The sequence below is a fragment of the Lactuca saligna genome, chromosome 3, assembly GCF_052625555.1.
Source record: "Lactuca saligna cultivar CGN05327 chromosome 3, ASM5262555v1, whole genome shotgun sequence".
In the NCBI taxonomy this organism is placed as follows: domain Eukaryota; kingdom Viridiplantae; phylum Streptophyta; class Magnoliopsida; order Asterales; family Asteraceae; genus Lactuca; species Lactuca saligna.
This window is the reverse complement of record NC_136419.1, coordinates 198457693-198482379: the sequence shown is the minus strand read 5'-3', so window position 1 is coordinate 198482379 and position 24687 is coordinate 198457693. Positions and strand designations below refer to the sequence as shown.

Sequence of the window (24687 nt, the reverse complement as noted above, 5' to 3'; positions counted from 1 at the left end):
GCTCCGTCTTCTCAAAAATATCACGGGTACCTGTCTAATGTGGACCTGAGAATACAAGCAGTTCAAAAATCAACATAAAGCTGGTGAGTTCATAAGCGGTTGGTTTTCTGAAAATGTACAAGTTTCCTTTCGGTTTCTAAAAAAGTTATGTGTAACGCCCGTAGATCAGGGCTAGTCAATTTAGAAACAATAAGTGTCAAAAATGACTTTTTGATAGAATATTATTTAGGATGAATAATCCTAACTAAGTTGTAGTATATGTTACAAGGTTTCCGTGCATATAAAGAACGTCAAAATCCGAGTTATAACGAAGAAGTTATGACTTGTTAAAGTTTCGCGACAGAACCGGCACAACGCTGAATGACGTGAAAAGTGAATTTACGTTCGAGTGATATTTAGCCTTAGCGATCTAAACGAGAATCGAAGATCTCGTTGTTAGTAGCGAAACGACGAAAATTTAGGCAAGAACGGACGTCGGATGAAGAAGTTATGAATTTATAACGAAATTTTCTGTCCCAACCTATTAAAAATAAATAATAAAAATAAAAGTCAAAACTAGCCGACAGAATCTAAACGAAAGTTGTAGAGCATAGTCTCACCTTCGCGTGGAGATAAAGAACGTCGAAAACAGAGCTCGTATGAAGGAGATATGAATTTCCGAAGTTTATTAAATAATTAATAATTAAAATTAATTATTAAACCCCGGCATTATCCGAAGAGGAGTCAGCGGTCCGATCCGAAGTATGCCCCGTGTACTCAAGTACACCCCGCGTACAGCGAAGATGTCGACACTTGCACTCCAGGACTTCGGATGACGAACGCAGTGACGATTTCGAACCAGTACGCCCCGCGTACTCCGAGGCTCCAGCCTCCTATAAATAGGATGCGAGGGTAGCCGACTTCTTTGCTATTTTTCTCCATTCTCTCTCCCGTTTTGCATCGTTTTGCGTGCCAGAAATACCCTGAAGCCCCGGTAATATTCCCGAGTCCCGAAGCAAGTCCCGAGATCCCGAAGATCCCGAGAGGTGCGGTTTCCGAGCCGAAGCTCTGCCCGCGAGAAGTTCGATTGTTGTAGAGATCTTCCAGATCTGCTGAGGATTTCTACTTTTGCAAGTCGTAGTGCTGTCCAATCATCTTCTGATCAAGTGAGTGTATACTACCTTTCATAAACACGATAATAATACAAGTATGGTTTGAGTGTATTAAGTTTATTGTTGTTTATATGTGTGAGTGTGTAGTTACTTTCTTCTAACACATAAATATGACGTATTTTCTATGAGATACGTGCTATGTGTTTATATGTTATTTTTCTATTTGATATGGGCATGGAAATTCGAGTTTTATACAGGTGTTAAATGATTTAAACTGTGTAAGTATTTATATCTACAAAATTGTTAGGTAGAACATAGGTAGATGGAATAGTTGGTGACTATGGAGTTAGCGCCTATTGTATAAACCTTGGCGACGATGTGACTTTGTGCCTATTTGAGTAAACCTTGGCGACTATGGAGTTAGCGCACGTTGAGTAAACTTTGGCGACTATGGAGTTAGCGCTTGTTGAGTAAACCTTGGCGACTATGGAGTTAGCGCTTGTTAAGTGAACCTTCGTGACTACGGAGTTAGCGCCAAATAACTATGGATTTAGTACTTGATAAATAAAGCCTTGGCAGCAATGGAATTCGTGCCAAATTCCTTACGAATAAATGAATGAAGGATAGTTGGTTCTTAGGGTAAGACCTTAAGAAGATAATGGGGATGGGTAATTGGGTTGATTGTTTGCTGATTATATATAGTAATTATATTATTGTGGGTTGAAAACCCTATATGCTCACCAGGCTCCCAAGCCTGACCCACTCAGTTTTCTTTTCATTACAGGTAATGACACAAGGGTATAAGTTGGTGGACTTGACGAGAGATTTTGGATTATATATCAGTAGTTGAATAACTATTGTAAGGTCTATTTTATATTGTTTATGCTTTTGGTGTGTATCGAACATGACATCCCAAGGTTTTATTATTTAATGAAAATACATTCTTTTCGAGAAATGTTTTGATAAATGGTTATCATATTTTATTCTGGGAACAAATTCCGCAACTCTTTTAATCAAAAGATTACTCTGATTTTATAAAACAAAGCATAAACAAATCGGTCTTTTCTGGCCGTGAAATTGGGGATGTCAAAGTTGGTATCAGAGCATTAGTTTAAGCGAACTAGGAATATGGATTTATTTCTAGACTTAAACTTAGAATGCTAAGCAATGATTGTGAGTTGAGTGTGTCCATTATATTTTAGGTAGTACACCTAAATTGACACAGGCACTATTTTATTTTAGGAAAATTGCCTAAAATGCTATTATGTGCTAATTGTTATATGTTTTCCATATATGATGTTAATTGTTCGGATCTATGGTCTGTTGCCGACCGGATCTGGAAACCTTATGTGTTTAGGATTCTAAGCGTGCGTCTACGATATTAGAACTAACATGTAAACGTTTCGGAGTGATAAGGATGATTTGAATATCTATCGTGACTAAGGATCTAATTTCACCTTATTCGGTGTATAGATAAAAAATGGTGAGAACGAGGAGTGGAGTTGGAAATGCTGATGAAAACAGGAATCAAATACCAGTAATTGAACAAATACCTGTTGTAGTAGCAGTGCCTGAACCCATGACAATGGCCGGAGTTCAAGTGATTATCCAGGCAATGTTGAATAATCAGATGGAATAAACCAGACGTCTGATCAGGCAGAATCACGAGGAATTGTCAATTCAAGTTGAAGAGCCCGAAATAAATGGAGGGCAGTCTGAAGGAGGAAACTACAGTGGGACTGTTGGTCAAGCCAACCCACCAATAGTTCGCCAAAACAACCAGGATAGAGGAAATGATGGATGTGGATGCAAGTACAAGGATTTCATGGCATCCAAACCACCATGTCTTTCTAGGAGCCTGACACCGGTGCAAGTCATGGACTGGATCTCCGAAATGGAGACAATGTTTGAAAGTTGCGAGTGTAGCAACAGACAGAAGACCGCTCTTGCAATCCCTCTGTTAAAATCTAGAGTATTGAGCTGGTGGAAGTTACTGGCTGGTTCGATGCCCAAGGGGGAAGCTAGCAAGATGTCTTGGGAAGAATTCGTGGTGCAACTGAAATTGCAATACTGCTCTGAGCAAGATCTTTTGGAAATCAACAATGAGTTCCAGAATCTGAAGAAAGGAAAATTGAGCATTACTGAATACGCTACGAGCTTTACAAAAAAGATGAATCTTATTCCACACCTAATTCCAACTGAGCTTTCCAAGGTCAACAAGTTTCCCAATGGATTACCAGCGGACTTTGGTCCGATAGTCAAACAAGCAACCACTCTGAAAGCCGCCATCTGGGCAGCCAAGAATGTTGAGACCCAAATAAAAGAAAAGGGCCTGGAAAGAGCTGAAGTTGGAGAGAAAAGGAAGCGTGAAGGATCTTTAATAATCGACAAAGAAAGTAAATTCTCGAAATATGGGGGAAGAGATGAAGCTAAGTGGTGTGAAAAGTGTAAGAAGAAACACTTCGGGAAATGTAGCGAGGAGATGACTTGCTACAAATGTGGGAAGACTGGGCACTACGCCAACAAGTGCGCACCTATCAAGAAGGTGTGCTATAGGTGTAATGAAGAAGGTCATATTTCTAAAGACTGCCCACAGAAAAACACGCCCCCACAGCCAAGGCATTTCAACATGTTCCTCAACGAAGCAGAAAAGGATGGGAGGATTAAAAGATGAAGACTTCATATTAATATATAAAGTCTGTATCAGGAAGCATAGCCTGTTAGAGGCATGGTATAGGGTGAACTTGAACTTTTGTGTAATAGTTTCAAGATTTAATATAAACCCTGGTTTTGTTATCTGATGTGTTGAATGATTATATGATTTATGTATGGTGACTTGGTTAACTGCGAGACAATACTTGGGACGAGTATGAGTAAGTGTGAATGGTAGTAGAGATCTATACTACCGGAAGTACAGGACTCATACTTGGATCAGGGGAAGTCACAAGGTTATCGAGAAGCTAGTAATTGATTTCGTTTTATTCAAGTTTGTCATTTCCCTTGTTTCAGTAATGACTAGTAGGATGATGGTTATTCCGACCCTAGTGGTCATATTAATTGAGTCCGACCGCGATGAGAGGTCATCGGGGCACGACCCATCGGTTAGTTACAATATATAAATGAATGTATTTATCCTTAGAAGAAGAAGGAGTCCACAATAAGGATTTATTTTGTAACTTAAAGATGTCGATCTAAAGTCCAACGTAGTACGAAGAGTAGATGCAGGGTTGAGCATCAAGGTTATTACTTAGAATTGAGAGATAACTTATGGAGTCAGTATACAAATCCTATTTCGTTGATGATTCCGGGACGTAATCATCCTAAGGGGGAGATAATTGTAACGCCCATAGATCAGGGCTAGTCAATTTAGAAACAATAAGCGTCAAAAATGACTTTTTGATAGAAGATTATTTAGGATGAATAATCCTAACTAAGTTATAGTATATGTTACAAGGTTTCCGTGCATATAAAGAACGCCAAAATCCGAGTTATAACGAAGAAGTTATGACTTGTTAAAGTTTCGCGACAGAACCGGTGCAACGTTGAATGACGTGAAAAGTGAATTTACGTTAGAGTGATATTTAGCCTTAGCGATCAAAACGAGAATCGAAGATCTCGTTGTTAGTAGTGAAACGACGAAAAGTTAGGCAAGAACGGACGTCGGACGAAGAAGTTATGAATTTATAACGAAATTTTCTGTCCCGACCTATTAAAAATAAATAATAAAAATAAAATTCAAAATTATCCGACAGAATCTAAACGAAAGTTGTAGAGCGTAGTCTCACCTTCGCGTGGATATAAAGAACGTCGAAAACGGAGCTCGTATGAAGGAGATATGAATTTCCGAAGTTTATTAAATAATTAATAATTAAAATTAATTATTAAACCCCGGCATTATCCGAAGAGGAGTCAGCGGTCCGATCCGAAGTACGCCCCGCGTACAGTGAAGGTGTCGACACTCGCACTCGAGGACTTCGGATGACGAACGCAGTGACGATTTCGAACCAGTACGCCCCGCGTACTTCGAGGCTCCAGCCTCCTATAAATAGGATGCGAGGGCAGCCGGCTTCTTTGCTATTTTTCTCCATTCTCTCTCCCGTTTTGCATCGTTTTGCGTGCCAAAAATACCCCGAAGCCCCGGTAATATTCCCGAGTCCCGAAGCAAGTCCCGAGATCCCGAAGATCCCGAGAGGTGCGGTTTCCGAGCCGAAGCTCTGCCCGCGAGAAGTTCGATTTTTGTAGAGATCTTCCAGAGGTTAGAGGTTAGAGAGAGAGTAGAGAGAGAGTGAAAAAGTGTGAAAATGAAGTGTTTTGGGCTTTAAATATGTTCTAAGTTCGGTACACAGTGGAATTCTACCCGATACTGACATTAGACGTGGCTTTTGGTCGCACCCGATTAAGTTGCCGTAACCCGATATGGTCGATTCTAAAATTTTTCCGGTTGCTAAAATGGAGTGTTATTATGAGTTCTAAATGCATTTGGACACCCATTAAGTCATAATAGCAATATCAAATTTATGACTTAATTTAATAACGTAAACGGAAACGAATTTGAAAACGACGGATTTATTAACGGAAAGGGTTACAAATATTGAAACGAACTTCGGGTTGTCACATTATCCCCCTGTTATAGGGAATTTTGTCCCGAAATTCAGAATTAAGATACATATCATGGATCTGGAAATAGATGCGGATACTTTTGTTTCATCGAGTCTTCACGCTCCCAAGTGAATTTTGGTCCCCGCTTGGCATTCCAGCGAACCTTCACGATCGGGATGTGGCTTTGCATCGTACGTTTGATCTCTCGATCCATGATTTCGATCGGTTCCTCTACAAAGTTTAGGTTTTCATTGATCTCGATCTCGTCCAGAGGGATCACGAGGGTTTCATCGGATAAATACTTTTTAAGGTTCGAGACGTAAAAGATAGGGTAGATGTTATTAAGCTCTTGGGGTAGTTGAAGTTTATAGGGTACAGGACCGATCCTGGTGAGGATCTTGAAGGGTCCAATGTGCCTCAGATTAAGTTTCCCACATTTTCCAAAGTGTACCATGCCTTTCTAAGGCGAGACCTTCAACAGGACACTGTCTCCAACCTGGAACTCCAGAGGTTTCCGTCGATTATCCGCGTACTCTTTTGGCGATCTCGTGAAGCTTTCAATCGTTCCTGGATTTGGATGATATTTTCGGTGGTTTCGCGAATGATTTCAGGACCAGTGAGAGCACTGTCGGGAAATCGACTCTTAGCTAGCTGCGTGTCCCCTACCTCAGCCCAACACATAGGGGATCTGCACTTGCGACCGTAGAGGGCTTCAAACGGGACAACCTTCATACTAGTGTGGTAACTGTTGTTGTATGAGAACTCGATCAAAGGCAAATGTGTGTCCCACGACTTTCCAAAATTGATGAAACATGCTCTAAGCATGTCTTCCAGGGTTTGGATAGTTCTCCAACTCTGTCTGTCGGTCTGAGGGTGATAAGTCGTGCTCATGTCTAGTTTAGTTCCAAGAGCCTTCTGAAGAGACTGCCAAAATATGGAGGTAACCCTGCTATCTCGATCAGAGATAATGGATGCAGGTACACCGTGCAGTCGAACTACCTCCTGGATGTAGATCCGCGCGAGTCTTTCCATTTTGAACGATTCTTTAATCGGAATGAAGTGAGCGGATTTTGTTAAACGATCGACAATTACCCAAATGGTATGGTACCCACTCGGAGATTTGGGTAACTTGGTGATGAAATCCATGGTAATCATCTCCCATTTCCATTCAGGTATTTCGGGTTGCTGGAGCAGACCCGAGGATTTTTGGTACTCAACTTTCACCTTGGCGTAGGTCAGGCACTTACCCACGAATGTAGCGATCTCGGATTTCATGTTTGGCCACCAGTATTGTTTCTTGAGATCCAGGTACATCTTATCCGAACCTGGGTGAACAGAGTATCTGGTCTTGTTTGCTTCCTCCATGACAACTTCCCTAAATCCTCCAAACTTTGGGGTTCAAATTCGGTCCATGAAACAGTAGACTCCGTCACCTCTGATCTCAAGTTTGTTATCCATTCCCTTCAAGGCTTCTCTTGACACGTTCTTTGGTTTGAGGGCCTTTAACTGGGTGTCTTGGATTTGCATGGATAAATGGGAATGGATAGTTATCGTCAGTGTCCTCACATTACGGCTTGAAGTTTCCTTTCAGCTAAGGGCATCTGCTACCACATTGGTCTTGCTGGGACGGTAGCGAATCGAGCACTCATAATCGCTGAGCAGCTCTACCCATTGCCGTTGCCTCATGTTTAAGTCCTTCTGATTGAGGATGTGCTGTAGACTCTTATGGTCAGTGAAGATCGTACACTTGGTTCCGTAGAGATAATCTCTCCAAATCTTCAGTGCAAAGACTACGGCTCCTAACTCCAAGTCGTGCGTGGTATAGTTGACCTCGTGTGCCTTTAGCTGTCTTGAGGCATAAGCAATTACTTTTCCTCTTTGCATAAGTACACAGCCTAAGCCCTGATTAGACGCATCACAATAGATAACGAAGTCTTCTATCCCTTCGGGTAGAGACAGAACATGCGCGCTGCACAAGGCTTGCTTTAGTGTCTGGAACGCTGTTTCTTGCTTTTCACTCTAACAAAAGGGTACACCTTTATGTGTTAGAGTGGTTAGGGGTTTGGCGATTTTGGAAAAATTCTGGATGAATCTTCGATAATAGCCGGCGAGACCCAAGAATTGACGGATTTCTGTGGGTGTTTTCGGTGCCGACCAATTCTCTATCGCTTTAATCTTGGATGGATCCATGTGAATACCCTCCTCGCTTACCACATGACCGAGGAAAGTTACCTTCCGAATCCAGAATTCACACTTTGAAAATTTCGTGTACAACTTTTCGGATCTAAGGGTTTCCAACACTGACCTCAAGTGTTGTTTGTGATCTTCTTCGCTTCTGGAGTAAACAAGTGTGTCATCGATGAAAACAATGACGAACTTGTCCAGAAAAGGGTGACACAACCGGTTCATCAGGTCCATGAACACTGTTAGTGCGTTGGTTAGACCGAAGGGCATCACTACGAACTTGTAGTGTCCATACTGAGTCCAGAAAGCTGTTTTGGAAACATCACTCTCATGAACTCGTAGCTGATGGTACCCTGAACTAAGGTCTATCTTCGAGAAATAGCTGGCTCCTTGAAGTTGATCGAAGAGGTCATCTATTTGCGGAAGGGGATATCGGTTTTTGATGGTTAACTTGTTCAGCTCACGGTAGTCGATACACATCCGGAAGGATCCATCTTTCTTCTTCACAAACAAAACCGGAGCTCTCTAGGGTGAGGAACTCAGTCTGATGAACCCTTTGCTGAGTAACTCGTTGATTTGGCTAGATAACTCCTGCATTTCTGCTGGAGCTAAGCGATACGGGGATTTGGCTACTGGGGTAGCTCCAACAATTAGGTCAATGCGAAATTCAACCTGACGTTCGGGAGGAATTCCTGGGAGCTCTTCCGGAAAGACATCAGGAAAGTTGCAGACTTCGGGGATGCTCTCGAGGTCTTTAACTTCCTGTTTCTCGTTAATGACATGGGCTAGGAATGCTTGGCACTCCTTCAGCAGAAGCTTTTGAGCTTTGATGCAGGAAATGATACGAAGAATGGAGCTAAGCTTATCGCCATAGATCATTAGAGTTTGACCCACAGGAAGATTGAGATGGATGGATGTTTTGTAGCAAAGGATATCAGCATGATTGGGACTCAACCAATCCATGCCAATGATAACATCAAAGCTCTTTATGGAGACTGGCATAAGATCGATGGGAAATGAATGATCGTTCAGGGTAAGGGTGCAGCCTATGAATATATCACGAGCACTTTCTTTCGTGCCATTAGCTATCTCAACGGTAAACATTTTGGTTAATGATTGAGGATTATGTTTAAGGTTATGTTTGAACGAATGACTAACAAAGCCTCTTTCAGCACCCGAATCGAAAAGAATACTAGCATAAGAGTTGTTGAGAAGGAACGTACCCGAAACAACGGTGGGATCAGCGACTGCCTCCTCCCATCCCATGGCTAGGACTCTCCCGATATTATCAGTTGTCGCCTTCTTGGGGCAGTTTCTCTTGAAATGCACAACTTCTCCACAATTATAGCAGGCTTGACCAACACCTGCTCCAGAAGATTGATTTGCGGATTGGGCTAGTGCTTTGCAGAATTGGACCATATGCCCCTTTTTACCACATTTAGTGCATGATAGCTTACAGCAGGGGCTGGGGTTATGGTGGTATTTACACTTTTCACACTGAGGAAGGTTACCAGCATACCTACTAGTAGGTGTTTGAGTTGTGGATCCCACAACAGAAGCAGCAGCAATAGGGGTAGTAGCAGCATGGACTGCTACAGTCTACTATTTATTTGAGGATTCTTGAGAATTTTGGCCTTTCTTCTTCTTCCAAAGTTTTCTTTTCTCACCACTCCTCTTGGTCGGTTCAGGAGTGGTGGTTGTTTCCTCAACATCATCACTGTGGTTAATCAGGGTCTAGGCTAAACTTTTGGCGCTGCCATATGTATCCGGTCTCGCAGCTAAGACATTTCCTTTGGTCGGTTGGGTCAGCCCCCAAATAAATCTCTCTATCTTCTTACTCTCTGGGGTAACCAATCCCGGACAGAGTAGCGCCAGGTCATCAAATCTCGAAGTGTATGCGGCAATATTGGAACCCTTCATCTTCAGGTTCCAGAGCTCGTGCTCTAACTTCTGTATTTCGCCCCGAGGGCAGTACTCAGCTAGACGAAGTTCTTTCATGGCTTCCCATCCCATAGCATTAGCTACAGGTAGAGTTAAGGATTTGACTCGTCCGTTCCACCAAGTCAAAGCTTTATTGGTGAAGGTACAAGTGACGAACTTCACCTTATCGGACTCCGAACAAGCACATATTTCAAAGATAGATTCAATTTTCTCGAACCATCGGGTGAGGGAAATGACACCTCCAGTGTCATCAAAGGATGTGGGTTTCACGTTCATGAAATCTTTATAGGAACCCTCCTTTCGGTGTCCCTGGCTGCCTTCTGGGTTTTGGGTATGGGTACCACCTCCCAAACCACTGGAATCACCGGAGTTCCTTTAAGACATAGCAGTTGCCACTGCGGCAGTAACAGCTGCCTGGAACATCACATGGTCAAATTCAGGAGGAAGTGGTGGCGGAGGGTTGTTGGTCTTTGAGCTGGGTCTCTTTCTTGGAGGCATCTTGATCTAATAAGATCAGGAAAGAGAGGATGGTAAGTCCTCTGAATTGAATCAAGAGATATGACATATATATATATATATATATATATATATATATATATATATATATATATATATATATATATATATATATATATATATTCCGAATAAGCGATAAAGCAGGAAAGAGTTATCAAAGCAGACAAATTATCGCTAGAGGAATGTTCAAGGAGCAACGCTTGAATGAGGATTTCTACAAAGGATTGGCTCGAGAAATACTCCCATAGTATTTCATGATTCGCTACGACCATGGTTTGATGTTTGGGGTATTAGGGTAAGTTTTAGGCATGATGAACACCACAGTTACACCCAAGCACATGTTGGCCATGTCTCGAATGAATATATTTGGCCATGCTATTTTGATCCTAGACACAACTACATAACTGCCCAGGTTTAACCGCAACATACAACACCCATTTACTTATGTATTGTTCTACTTGTAGTTACGGATCTCGATGGTTAGGTATACTTGTATACTTTTGAAAATACTTATACTTTTAGTTTAGAGCACTTAGGCCCATTAGTGTTTATAGTCTTATACCATGTAAGGTTTGGTATACTTTATTCACTATAAACAAGGGCTTTGATACCAATCTGTCACACCCCAAAACCCAGGGCGGAAACATTCCGGGGCGGAGGTGACTTCATGTTGAATATCATGACCAATGTACATAGTAAGCAAAGTAAACAACCATTACATTACATATGAAATTTACAATTGTTTAAAAGTACAGTGCTACAAGCGTTATACATATGTATATACAAACAAAAGTAAAGACGTGACTTCTAAGCTCCGTCTTCTCCAAAAGATCGCGGGTACCTATCTAAAGTGGACCTCAGAATACATGCAGTTTAACAATCAGCATAAAGCTGGTAAGTTCATAAGCAGTTTGTTTTCTGAAAATGTACAAGTTTCCTTTCAGTTTCTGAAAAAGGTATGTATCCAAGAAAATCCCATATTTTCTTATATGTAAAATTTAGTTAACTGTTTTGTTACACGATTCTGGTTATGTACAATTGTTATCCCAGGAAAATCCCATATTTTCCTAAAAGTTGGTTACCGATCCGAAATGTAATGTAAAAGATGTATACTGAAAACTTGGTAATCCTTGTGAAATGTATTAGTTTTAACACGTATATAAAACTAATAAGTACAAATTAAACTAGTTACTAAATCCATTATTACTAAAAAGTAAATCTCTGTTATCCAAATTGCGAGTTCCTTAACCATACAATAGACTAGATATGGCAATAAGTAGTCCAAATCACTTTATGACTTTCGTCACCCTTGAACCTTTCAGTTCGGCTGTAGCTAGCAGCCGGGTACGGGGTAGTCAGCCCCGTATAGATCTATACACTCAAGTCACACTCCTTATCTAAGAGATTCTGGTTACAGAAGCGGTCCTCCACTCACGTATCTCTATGGAGTGTTCCCGAGGATGTGTCTCCAATTTATAGGAATCACAAATTTACTAGTAATAATATAGAAAGATCCTGTTACAAACGATGATCCTCCACTCGCGTATCTCTGTGGAGTGTTCTCGAGGATAAAACAATGTACTAAGTTTCATGTTCAAAGTTCAAATTTTATGCTTTTAACTATTATAATGTGGAAAAACCATATGTGAAAAATATAAAATACAACATTTTATAACGTTTTTCACAAATAATACGATAATGTGTTCTGCAAGTTCAAACGGTTATCTGTTATGATTGTCAGTGTTAAAAGCATATGTAATATGAAACAACAACACATATAAAACAAGTTTTGAGTACAATTATTCCTTGCACTTTACTTGTATTCACCATTGAAAACAGTGAAAAACACTGAAAAAGGGTAGGGGTATGAGCTCACCAGATGAGAAAACGTAACGGATAGGATGCTAAGTGTCGGTTTGGGGCTTGATAACGCGTGAGATTCCTATGTAACATGAAATGATATACATATGTATCTAATTAGACTTTAAATCACTAATTAGATATGTTTATGCACTCCAAGATGCGAAAACACTTCAAATCAAGTGTTTGGAGTGACCCGGGTGACATCTACGACTGTATAGGGCTTGGATAATGTGTTTACTCTTCAAGAGTAAACTCCTTATGGAGTTTTCGGCCCTAAGATCAACTCCACATGCGTTCACAGCCGTGAATGCATGGATGATGGGTTTTATGTTGCTAAATGGTCAAATATCACTTGGAGAAGGTTGATATGATTAAATCTAAAGCATAAGAATGGATTTAATCATCAAGGAAATTACCAAATGGAGTTTACTACTGTAAACTAGGAGTTTATGGCCGTAAGCTCCTATGTGACCATTCCTTTCAAGATTTGATGGCCCTAGATCAATCACATGTGATTCAAACCAATTTTACAAGCCTTAGAATGAATTTAGGGCATCATTTGACTTGTGTATGTAAGTTTACAGCCAAGGAACCCATTCTTGGGGGGGGGGGGGGGGTTTACGGCCGTGAACTCCTAAAGTGAAGGTTTTCATCACTTTGTCCGTTGGTCTATGGATGGTAGGCTGTACTCATATCCAACCTAGTTGCTAGGGAACTCTGTAGCTACTGCCAGAACCTTGATGTGAATCTACTATCTCTATCGGAGATAATGGATATAAGAACACCGTGCAGTTGTACGTTCTCCCTAATGTATGTTCTTGCAAGTTTCTCCATCTTGTCAGTCTCCTTGATGGGCATGAAGTGTGTGAACTTTGTTAACATGTCTACGATAACCCATATGGTATCGAGACCACTTGTTGTCTTAAGGAACTTGGTTATGAAGTCCATTATGATCCTCTCCCACTTCCATTTAGGTATCTTCGGTCGCTGAAGTAAACCTGATGGTTTCTGGTATTCTACCTTAACCTTGGTGTAAGGCATTTACTCATGAAGGTAGCAATCTCTGATTTCATGTTAGCCCATCAGTATAACTTTTTAAGATCCAGATACATCTTATCTAAACCTAGGTGTACGGAATATCGAGTGTTGTGCGCTTCTGTCATGACCAAGCCTCCGAAACCACCGTGTTTCGGTGTCCAGATCCGATCCATGAGATATAAAGCTCCACCACCCTTGACTTCAAAGTTCTTATCCATCCCTCTCAGGGATTCACTCACCACATTTCTAGGTTTCAAAGCTTCGAGCTGAGCCTCCTTAATTTGTGTGGACAAGTGTGAATGGATAGTCATAGTCAATGATTTGACTCTACGACCAGAGTATTCTTTCTGACTTAGGGCGTTTGCTACTACATTAGTCTTGCCGGGATGATAACGAATTTCACATCTATAATCACTTAGTAACTCGACCCACCGTCGTTGTCTCATGTTGATCTTCTTCTGGTTGAATATGTGTTGTAGGCTGTTGTAGTCTGTAAAGATAGTGCTTTTTGTACCATACAGGTAGTGTCTCCAGATCTTCAGAGCAAACACTACTGCTCCTAACTCAAGGTCATGTGTGGTGTAGTTGACGTCGTGTGTCTTCAACTGTCTTGAGGCATAGGAGATGACCTTACCTCGTTGCATCAGAACATAGCCGAGCCCCTGGTTGGAAGCATCGCAATAAACCACAAAGTCTTCTATCCCTCTGGGAGGGATAGTATCGGTGCGGTGCATAAGGCTCGTTTCAATGTTTGGAACGCTTTATCTTGCTTCTCTTCCCAGTCAAAGGCCATGCCCTTTTGGGTCAATATTGTAAGAGGTTTCGTAATCCGCGAGAAGTTCTGTATGTATCTGCGCTAGTAGCCAGTGAGGCCTAGAAATTGGCAATTTCCGTAGGCATATTTGGTGCTGTCCAGTTCTCAATAGCTTTGATTTTGGAAGGGTCCACGTGTATTCCCTCTTCTCTAACCACATGCCCTAAGAATTTAATTCTTCGGATCCAAAATTTTCATTTCGAGAACTTCGCATAAAGCTTCTCTGATCGCAGAGTTTCTAAGACCTGATGCAGATGATGACTATGCTCCTCCTTACTTCGAGAGTAGATTAGTATGTCATCGATAAAGACGATCACGAATTGATCCAAGTAAGGATGGCACACCCTATTCGTTAATTCCATGAATACTGCAGGCGCATAGGTCAATCCGAACGGCATCACTACAAACTCGTAGTATCCATAACAAGTTTGGAAGGCTGTCTTCGGAACATCCTCCGCAAGCACTCGTAACTGGTGATACCCGGACCTCAGGTCTATTTTTGAAAAGAATTTCGCTCCTTGATGTTGGTCAAACAAATCGTCAATGCGACGCAAAGGGTAACGATTTTTGACGGTTAGCTTGTTGAGTTCTCTATAGTCGATACACATATGGAACAATCCATCTTTCTTCTTTACGAACAAGACCTACGCTCCCCAAGGTGAGAAGCTTGGTCTTAGAAATCCCTTGCTGAGCAGTTCGTTAAGTTGACTAGATAGTTCTTGAATCTCAGTTGGTGCTAGATGATAGGGCGACTTGGCTACGGGGGGTAGCCCCTGGAACTAAGTCGATTTTGAACTTCACTTGACGTTTCGTAGGTAATCCTGGGAGTTCTTCTGGGAAGATTTCGAAAAGTCACGTACTACTGGAATGTTCTTTAGGTTTTTGATCTCTTGGTTTGTATCAACAACATGAGCAAGGGATGCATGACACTCCTTTCGCAGAAATTTCTGGGCTTGAATACTCGATATGATACGGAAGTTCATGTCGGGTTTGTCGCCATAGATAATAAGGGTTTTGCTAGACGGAAGATTAAGGCAAACAACCTTTTTGTAACACTTGACATCGGCATGATGAAGACACAAACAATCCATGCCGATTATGACGTCAAAATTTTTAATTGAGACCGACATGAGGTCGATTGAAAAGGAATGGTTATCTATAATTAGAGTACATACTATGAATATACTGCTAGTGCTCTCAGTTTTCCCGTTAGCCATTTCTATATTGAACGGTTCTTTAAGTGCATGAGGCTTATGTTTAAGCAAGTGAGTAAATTTCAAGCTCACGAATCTCCTCTCTGCTCCACTATCAAACAGAATGCATGCATAAGAGTTATCGAGGAGAAACATACCAGTGACCAATGTAGGGTCGACAACTGCTTCCTCGTGGTCTATAGCCAAACCTCTTCCCACCCCTCCGGCATTCCCTACCTTCAGCCAGTTCCTTTTGTAGTGGCCCACCTCACCACACCCGTAGCAATACTGGCCCACACTAGCATTGGGGACCTGGGTGATTGGCCTTGTCGGAGCTTTGCAAAAACGGGCAGTGTGCCCTTTCCTATTGTAGTTAGAGCACTGCATTTCCCGGCAGGGTCCGTTATGGTGGAAACTATATTTTTTGCACTTCAGAAAGTTTCTAGCATACTGATTGATCGGCGTAGTAGCAGTAGGTGCTATCGTGTTACGAATCGCTACGACCTGCTTCTTTTTGGCAGCTTTCTATTCAACTTTCTTCTTCTTGTCATCCTAGAACTTTTGCTTGTTATCACCGACTTTGGAGGGTTCTAAGATGGCCAGGGTTGTTGTTGTTGACGGGGTACGGACCCCATAGTGAACGAGCCATTGTGCTAATCGCTTGGCACTATCGAAGGTAGTAGGGTTTGAAGCTAGGACATTCCCCTGAAATGGAGGCACCAACCCCCAGGTATACCTCTCCACCTTCTTCGCCTCAGAAGGGACCATTCCTGGACATAGTGCTACCAGATTGCTGAATCTGGAAGTGTAGGAGACTATGTCGAAGCCCTTCATGGTTAGGCTCTAGAGTTCTTGTTCAAGTTTCTAAACTTCGCCCCTCGGGTAGTATTTTTCGATCATGAGCTCTTTAAGAGCTTCCTACCCCATAGAATTAGCCACTAATAGAGTTAGTGACTTGACATGGCTATTCCACCACGTCAGGGCTCTGTACAAAAAGGTGCAGGCAGCAAATTTAACTTTTCTTCTTTCTAGATAGGAACAGATCTCAATGATCAATTCCGTCTTCTCGAGCCATTATGAGAGGGAAATGATTCTGCCAATCCCATTAACGAACCTGGGCTTGCAGTTGGTGAATTCCTTATACGAGCACTCCCTAGAGCGCACTGGAGCATCACCTTGAGTGGAATGCACAATCGTTCCACTCTAGCTAGTTCCACTAAGACTGAACTGAGCTTGGGTTACCGTAACAGCCACATTTACCGCATCTTGGATAGCCGCTAGGTTATATTATGGAGGAGGTGGAGTTTATGTAGGAGTTATCGGAGGGTTACGCCTTGTCACTCTTCGAGGAGGCATTGTTTAACTGAAAGTTTAAAAAGATTTATGATGATAGTAAGAATAAATTGGAAGTATAATGAGTGTGATCCATGGACTAACTCTCCATAGTCCAACAAAACAAATGAGAGTATGATTGATATAGAGATCTAGTATAAGAAGTCTGAAAACATTTGGATATTGATTTTTCAAGAGATTAGATAACTGTCAGTAGATTGGTATTAATGATGTAACTAATTCGGGAAAATTGACCTTGGAGTAGGTCTTACATCAAATCAGAAGTGGGAGAATGTTTGGTAGAACAAAGACCTAGTGAAATAGTACCTACAGTATAGGAGTAGTTACATGGAAAAGTGTTACATAGAGCATAGATACGAAGGCTATTCCTTAAACCAAAAGGGAGGATGAGTAGAGTATCTTCTACCGGTGATAGGTACCCCTCGGGTGAACCCTCAAGCTGGCCAGTTGACGATCCATGTCAAGAAGTTGTCATTCATATACCTTCTGGCGTACCCAGAGTTCTATGACTTTGGCTCGAGTTGCAGCAAGCTCTTGCTACAAGGCCTCGTTGTCTCTCATAGACCTCTCACGAGCATCTTCAAGATGAATGGTGCGGATTGTATGCATTCTCGCATTGGCATCCACTTCCATGATTCGGTTGAGGGCTGTCCTACCCTATATTTTGTTTCAAGCAACCCTGCTGACCAGAATTGGCAGGACTCTGTCCGCTGAGCCTCCTGCGCCCAGATCGTAGAAGCTTCTATCTGCAATGAACGCCATAGGTTAATCCTGCTCTTTACTCCATGTTTCCAAGCTTTCCACCCATGGAGGTGTCTGGCCTTGAAATGTCGGACGAGGGTTAGGATTTGGGACAGGAGCCACAGGGGGTGGATTATTGACTTCAGGCCCAGAGTTAGAATCCTTTGAAAAGTTCTCTGCGAAGTCATCATCTTAGGGGATCGCAGGTTCTTCTTCTGGTTCGGCATTGAGCCAACCAACATTTCCTTGATTTGGGAAGTACGCGTCACCTGGGAGATGAAATCCAGCCATATTTATCTACGTGAGAATAGGGATAAAAGAAATGGTTAATAGACGTACTAATTAAGATAATTTATAGGATGATCCTTATACTTCAATACTTGCGTAGTGCATACCAGTCATATATAACCAAGATAGGATAGAATTTCGAATAAGTGACCCTAACTCCAAATCCACAACCAAAAAAGGAACAGGAAATAAAGCAATGATCACAGATACTAAGTCTATGATACCTTAGTCACATATAACCTTAACATATTCACTTAGCAACTATTGACCTACTAGTAAAGACCTTTAGTTCTTAAGCAAGTAATTATAGTAACACAAAATACTCCTATAGTATTTTAGGTTTATGTTATGTTCTAATGTTTTCATTGTAGTGTTGTTGGTAAGTTTTAAACTTGTTCCAACACCACAACCATTTTTTACGCACATGCTAATCACTTCTCGGAAAATATAGTTGATCAGGATATATTACTCCCCGATCTGATCATATATCTCTAAGCCTAATTGTGCTATTACTCCCCGATCTGAATGCAGGTATATTACTCCCCGATCTGATCATAAACTCTTGGTCCGAGTATTTTAATCCAATTGGGTTTATAGTTTGTATATCTCTTATGAGTTGATATACCTAATTCACTATAAACAATGCCCTGATACCAATCTGTCACACTCCCAAACCAAATTGGTGGAAACATTCGGGGGTGGAGGACGTCATGTACAGTATCACAATAATGCATAATAGTAAACAAGCAACAACATCATCCATTACATTAATAATATAATTTAATACAAATGTGTTCTGTATAAAAGTGATACACCAAAACTGAATGATCAAAATAAAGACGAGTCTTGAAAGCTCCGTCTTCTCAAAACCTGGCATCAGTACCTATCTACTGATGACCTAAGAATACAAGTTATTTTGAAATAGAGGATCAACATTTTAGATGGTGAGTTCATAAGATTTTAGTGTCAATGTTGTAAGTTTGAAGAAAATGTTTGTATATGTTGTAAATGTTTATTACATCAAGAAAATCCTATATTTTCTACTAAAAAGTAGCCTCGTACCAAGGCCCAAATGTTCTACATGTTGTTTGTTTATATAAGCGTGTATTTTCCTAAATATGACTATCATTACCAAAAATATAGTTTTATATTACCGTTTATGTGAGAAGATCACAATGTGAATGCAATGGAAAATTAATAAAGTACTGTAGTGTTGTATATAATAACTATTGTTGTACTAACTACCTTAAACCAATTGTTAATTAAGGTAAATGGTGATATTATTGTAACCATACTTGATCGACTAGTAAAACACGATGCTCGATGTCGTTGAAATGGTATGACATTCGTCATCCGTAGACCTAAAGGTCCTACTGTAGCTAGTAGCAAGGTGTATGATGGCCAATCCCATATAGATCGATACACAAATTCACGCTCTCCCTTTAGGAGACCTGGTTACAAAATGTGACACAACAGTAGACTGCCATGCCATGAAGTAGTGGCTCACATTAACGTTATAGTATTCTAGTGTTTGTATAGTATGTTCTAGTGTATTGTATGTTCTCTCTGTACTGGTGTATAGTATGTTCTCTTGTATAGTATAGCGTATGTTCTTTCTCTTTCTCATAATAGTAATTTCTTTCTATTTCTCATAATAGTAAGTTTGTATTGACTCATAAATGAACTGACTCTTGTATGTTTCATTGTACTAGAAATAGTGAGTAGTAATCTCCTAAACTATACCTATTATAGTTTACTAGTAATGTCGTTTGAACGACTGATTGTGTTGGACTAAGATAAAAACTATTTTATATATATATATATATATATATATATATATATATATATATATATATATATATATATATATATATATATATATATATAACTAAGGTTCAAATGACACTCAGACAAACAATCAGATACTCTAAGTCCATAACCAAACAAGGAACATGATATAAAGCGAGTTATCAGTCCTAAGTCCTTTCTACCTTACTTATATAAGTTTATCTATATAGACATGATTTTGACAACATATAAGTTTGAAAGAGTTTAAAAAAGAGTTTTAGCATAAAAGAGTTGACATAAAAGGAGTTTTACCCATTTGAAAGAATAGATGACTTGATGTCAGTTTATGAAAATGTTTTAAATAGTTTGTTCGGTAAACAGCTTTGAAGTATATGAAATCCACTTGTTTGTTAGTTATCAATCACATGTGATTGATATAATAACTATAATGTTTTCAACTTGTATTCCCCCTATAAAAGCATTTAAAATCATTTAAAAGATAGATTAAGGGGTATGAACTCACCTACAGTGAGTGATACAAATGAATGATCGGTTTGTAGGATGCTAAGTCTCAAGTGAATACTTGAGCACAACGGGTCCTAATAAGCATATAACGACATAATTAGTGTTTGAACAACTAATCATGTAAGGAAAGACACCCTAGGACATAGGAAACACTTAAATTGAAGTGCTAAAAGTGCAAGGGTTGCATATAATGGGTGTATAGCTACACAATGGTGTGTACTGCTAGAATGGTGTGTTTAATGTGTGTGTACGTCCAGAGTGTACGACCCCATTGGGTGTGCAGCCGCACACTCATGGCGAAACATGCCAATGAGTGGTTCAAAGGCTTATTAAGCATCTAGGAAGTGTGTTTTGACCAATACTTAGCCTTAGTGAAATTTTATTACCATTTTGGACCTCACAAAGGGTGTTAACGGCCACACAAGAAGTGTATGGCCATACACCCTTGATGATCATGGTTTGGACGATTTCTAATGGTCATAACTAGTAAGTAACAAGCATGAGGAGTGGTACTTACGATATAGAAGCCTTTAGGGGTGTTTGAGGTCCAAAAACTTAGTAGGCATTCTTAGTGTTCTTGGAGAACACTTATAGATCTAAAAAAAAGTAGTAATTTCATGGATTAAGTCATGAATCCTTACTAGATTGTGTAATGAATCAACAAAACAAAGAAAGAAACACTTACAACTTGAAGATCTAGATGAAAAATCGGATGATACTTGAAAGAGAAGTTGATTTCTTGGCTTAGGAGTGTGAAAAGAGGTAAATGGAGGCTAACACTCTCATTTATACATGAGAGTGTACGGTTGGGATGGGTGTACGGCCGTACACCCATGTGTGCGGCCGCACACACCTCATGAAGGGGTGTTTGGCTCATTTGAAAGGTGTTGAACTCAAATACACTCTTCCCTAGCCCCATACCTTGCTTATTCTAGGCTTAGAACACTCAAATTGACTTTAAACAATGCTAGAAGAAGCAAAAATGAGTCTAACCTTGATTGATTTGAGTAAATGAACAAGATAGAAATTTTGTGTTGTCACAGACCATGTCAAGTAAGGGTATGTAAGTTTCCTAAAAAAAATAGGTGATAGATTTTGAAGATTCGTTCCTTAATGGTTTGATGATTTTTTTGGTTGGAATATACTTTGAAAAAGAATAGTGCATATTGTTTATATTGTTATTTGTGTGGGACCTCATGGGACAAAAAGGAGGGAGAGATGCATTAGTTTCCCTAGGTTTTGATACTTTGAATAAAAAAGATGCATTTCGGACTCATGTGGGTGGTGTTGATAGTTTTCACAACAAAGCAAGAGAAAAGTGTGAGTTTTTAATGGGAAAAAACAAGCTATTAATGTAGTCTTGTGGAGGCAAACCGAAGTAGAGGACTATAAATATAAAGCTGGATTACGTGTTTCTATTATTGTTGTTAGAATTTTATTGAAAACCGGTTTACCATTTCGTGGTCATGACGAGTCGGTTAACTCGGAAAATAGAGGGCTTTACATTGAAGTGTTAAAAGCCATTCGAGAGACTAGTGAAGATAAATACTTTAGAAAATGCTTCTAAAAACAATCAACTAATTTCCCTTAGAATTCAAAAAGAACTTGTGCAATGTTTTGCACAAGAAGTACTTTTGAGTATTCATGAAGTGATTGATCAAGATGTTTTTGCTTTACTAGTTGATGAATCTAGTGATGTTTCAAAAAAGGAACAAGTGGCTATTGTTTAGCGCTATGTCAATAGTCTTGGCTTTGTGAATGAAAGATTCATAAGACTAGTGCACGTGAAGGATACATCTTCTTTGACACTAAAAAACACCATAAATGAAGTACTTACAAGTAATAAGTTGAGTTTTAGTCAGGTAATTTATTCTTTACTTTTTTGTTATATATATATATATTAATTGTTTTAAATTTTAATAGATAAGAGGACAAGGTTACGATGGGGCTATCAATATGCGAGGGGAATTCAATGGTTTGTAAGCTTTGATATTATAAGAGAATGACACAAGTTTTTATGTACATTGTTTTGCACACCAACTTCAATTAGTAGTTGTGGCTGTAGAAAAGAAGCATGATGGTGTTAGTGACTTTGTTGAGCAAATTTCATTGGTGGTTAATGTTGTTTGTGCCTCGTGTAAAAGAAAAGACTTACTACGAGAGAAAGCAAGAGAAAGGGTGCAAAAAGGCTTGTGTAGTGGTGAATTTGAAACCGAAAGAGGGTTAAATCAAGAGACTACACTTATTCGAGCGGGAGAAACAAGATGGGGTTCACATTTGAACACACTCACAAGTTTTGATGAAGTTGTTTGCGGATGTTCTTGTAGTTTTAGATTTTGTGAAAGAGGAGGGAGGTTCATTAGCAAACTGTCAACAAGCATCTGGAATCTTAGCATATTTTAAATCATATGAGTTCATGTTTTACTTACATATGATGTATGCCATTTTACACCTCACGGGTACATTGTTAAATTAACTTCAAAGAAAAGATCTAGACATTTTAGAACCAGCTTCGATGGTTAGAGGGACAATGGAGGCATTGCAATCTTTTAGAAACATAAGGTTTGCTAGCATTTTGCCAAAAGTATCCTCTTTTTGTCAAACACACGAAATTGATAGTTTAGATATGGAAGAGTTGTATATTGGTGCGAGAAACCGTTGGACTACAAAGACTAATAAATTTCATTTTGAGGTTGAAATATTTAACACGATGGTAGATATGCAACTTACAGAATATCGGGATCGATTTAGTGAAACAAGAACCCAATTACTAGAATACATGGGTGCTTTGAGCCCTTGTAATTCATTTGCACAATTTGACAAATCAAATTTATTGAAGTTGTGTAAGTTATACAAGTATGACTTTGATGATTTAGATATGATAGACCTTGAAGGACAACTTGAGATATTTTATCACTCTTGCATCAAAGATGAGCTCTTCACTAGTTTGAAAGGAATTTCCGACTTTTCTCATTTGATGGTTAGTACGGGGAAGCATCGGTCTTATCCTTTGGTTTATAAGCTTCTAAAGTTGGCTTTGATATAACCCGTAGCGACCGTAAGTGTAGAAGGATGTTTTTCAACGATGAAGGTCTTGAAGTCCGACTTGCGTAACAAAATTGGCGATGAATTTTTGAACGACGCATTGCTTTGTAATGTCAAGTCCAAAGCACTTGAGAAAGTTGAGAATGAAAAAGTAATGGAACGGTTTCAAAAGATGTCTGCACGAAGAGGAAAATTTTAAATTCTAGTAGATCGTTGTTATATTATGTTTAACCAGAAAAACAATTTGTATTAGATGTTTTATTTTATGTTTGACCGGAATTTTTTTTAATGTTTTATATTACGTTTGACCGGAAAAAAAATTGTGCAACCCCTACTACTAATTCCCGCGTCCGCATGTGTTCATCGTCATCTGTTTTTCATAAAAAAAAAACATCACCGTCACTTGTTCACCATAAAAAAAACATTGACACTTCATAAAAACATCAATTCTTCATCAAAAATCTTCATTATTTCATTAAAATGTTGTGATTCATCATGAAAAACATTTATTCATACTATTAAGTGTAAGTCGTGATTTAATCTTGTCCAATTTCGTTGATATCAAACAAAATCGTTAAACATAATCCATATTTATTGATGTCATATTATTTAGTGATCACCACTCATCGAAACTTCATCAATTGAACATTCACCAATATCAAACAACAGATAGCAATCGAAAGTGCATCAACATAACCATATATTTGAAGAATTTTTTAAAAATCGCTTTTCAGGCTTGAAAAACTTCTTTTTTTTATTTTTTATTTATTTATTTATTTATTTTTACATTTTTCAAAATTTATAATCTAAATCTACTGATTATTGATTGATTTTGATAGGATTTGATTTGTGTTGTAATTATTGGCTTCAATTTTTAATTTTTTTTACCATAATTATATAAGTTAATTTTTTGCACGCCAACTATTCGATGAAATGCATAAACTAAATATATCACGTAATATTCACAAGTGAATATGTCATAACATGAGAGTTAATGTATGTCTTTTAAAAATACGGAGCAACTATGTAATTCACATGTGAATAACACATAAAAATTATTTTCACATGTGAATATATGTAATATTCATAAATGAATACAAGTAATATTCAATAATAATAACGTATTTTTTAGGAAAAAAATACATCATTTTAAGGTCCTAAGAAAGTTTTGTAATTCATATGTGAATAACATATTAGACTTATATCCACATGTGAACATAGGTAATATTCACAAATGAATATATATATATATATATATATATATATATATATATATATATATATATATATATATATATATATATATATATATATATATATATATAACCGATAAGTACAAAATATATAAAATTATTCACAAATGAATTAAATTGTTAATAAAACCGATAAGTACAAAATATATAAAATTAAAGATAAAAAAGTATTTGATAAAAATATATATTTATTCACATACAACTAATCGTTTAGGTTAATAAAATAATCATATAAGTATATTTTTTTTATTAATGTTATATTCATTTGTCAATAAATGATAGTTTTTTTTTGGAAAATTATAAAAAAAAACGTCATTATGAGACCCTAAATAGTCCCGAATGGCCAAAAAACACTGTACGTCATGGAGAAGTTGTGACTTTTGTAAATCGCACCATTTTACATCAAATATGCAGATTTCGTCCAATTCCGAGACAAAACTTTATGGCGGCAATTA

General features: G+C 38.9%; 1 protein-coding gene across 1 annotated transcript; it reads left to right on the top strand.

The window, feature by feature from the left end:
- The first annotated feature begins 22644 nt into the window (after window positions 1-22644).
- On the top strand, window positions 22645-23178 carry LOC145036301 (uncharacterized). The gene is made up of 2 exons (XM_078984751.1): window positions 22645-22914; window positions 23026-23178. The coding sequence occupies exons 1-2, from the start codon at window positions 22645-22647 to the stop codon at window positions 23176-23178; spliced, it is 423 nt and encodes a 140-aa protein (XP_078840877.1).
- The last annotated feature ends 1509 nt before the right edge of the window (window positions 23179-24687 follow it).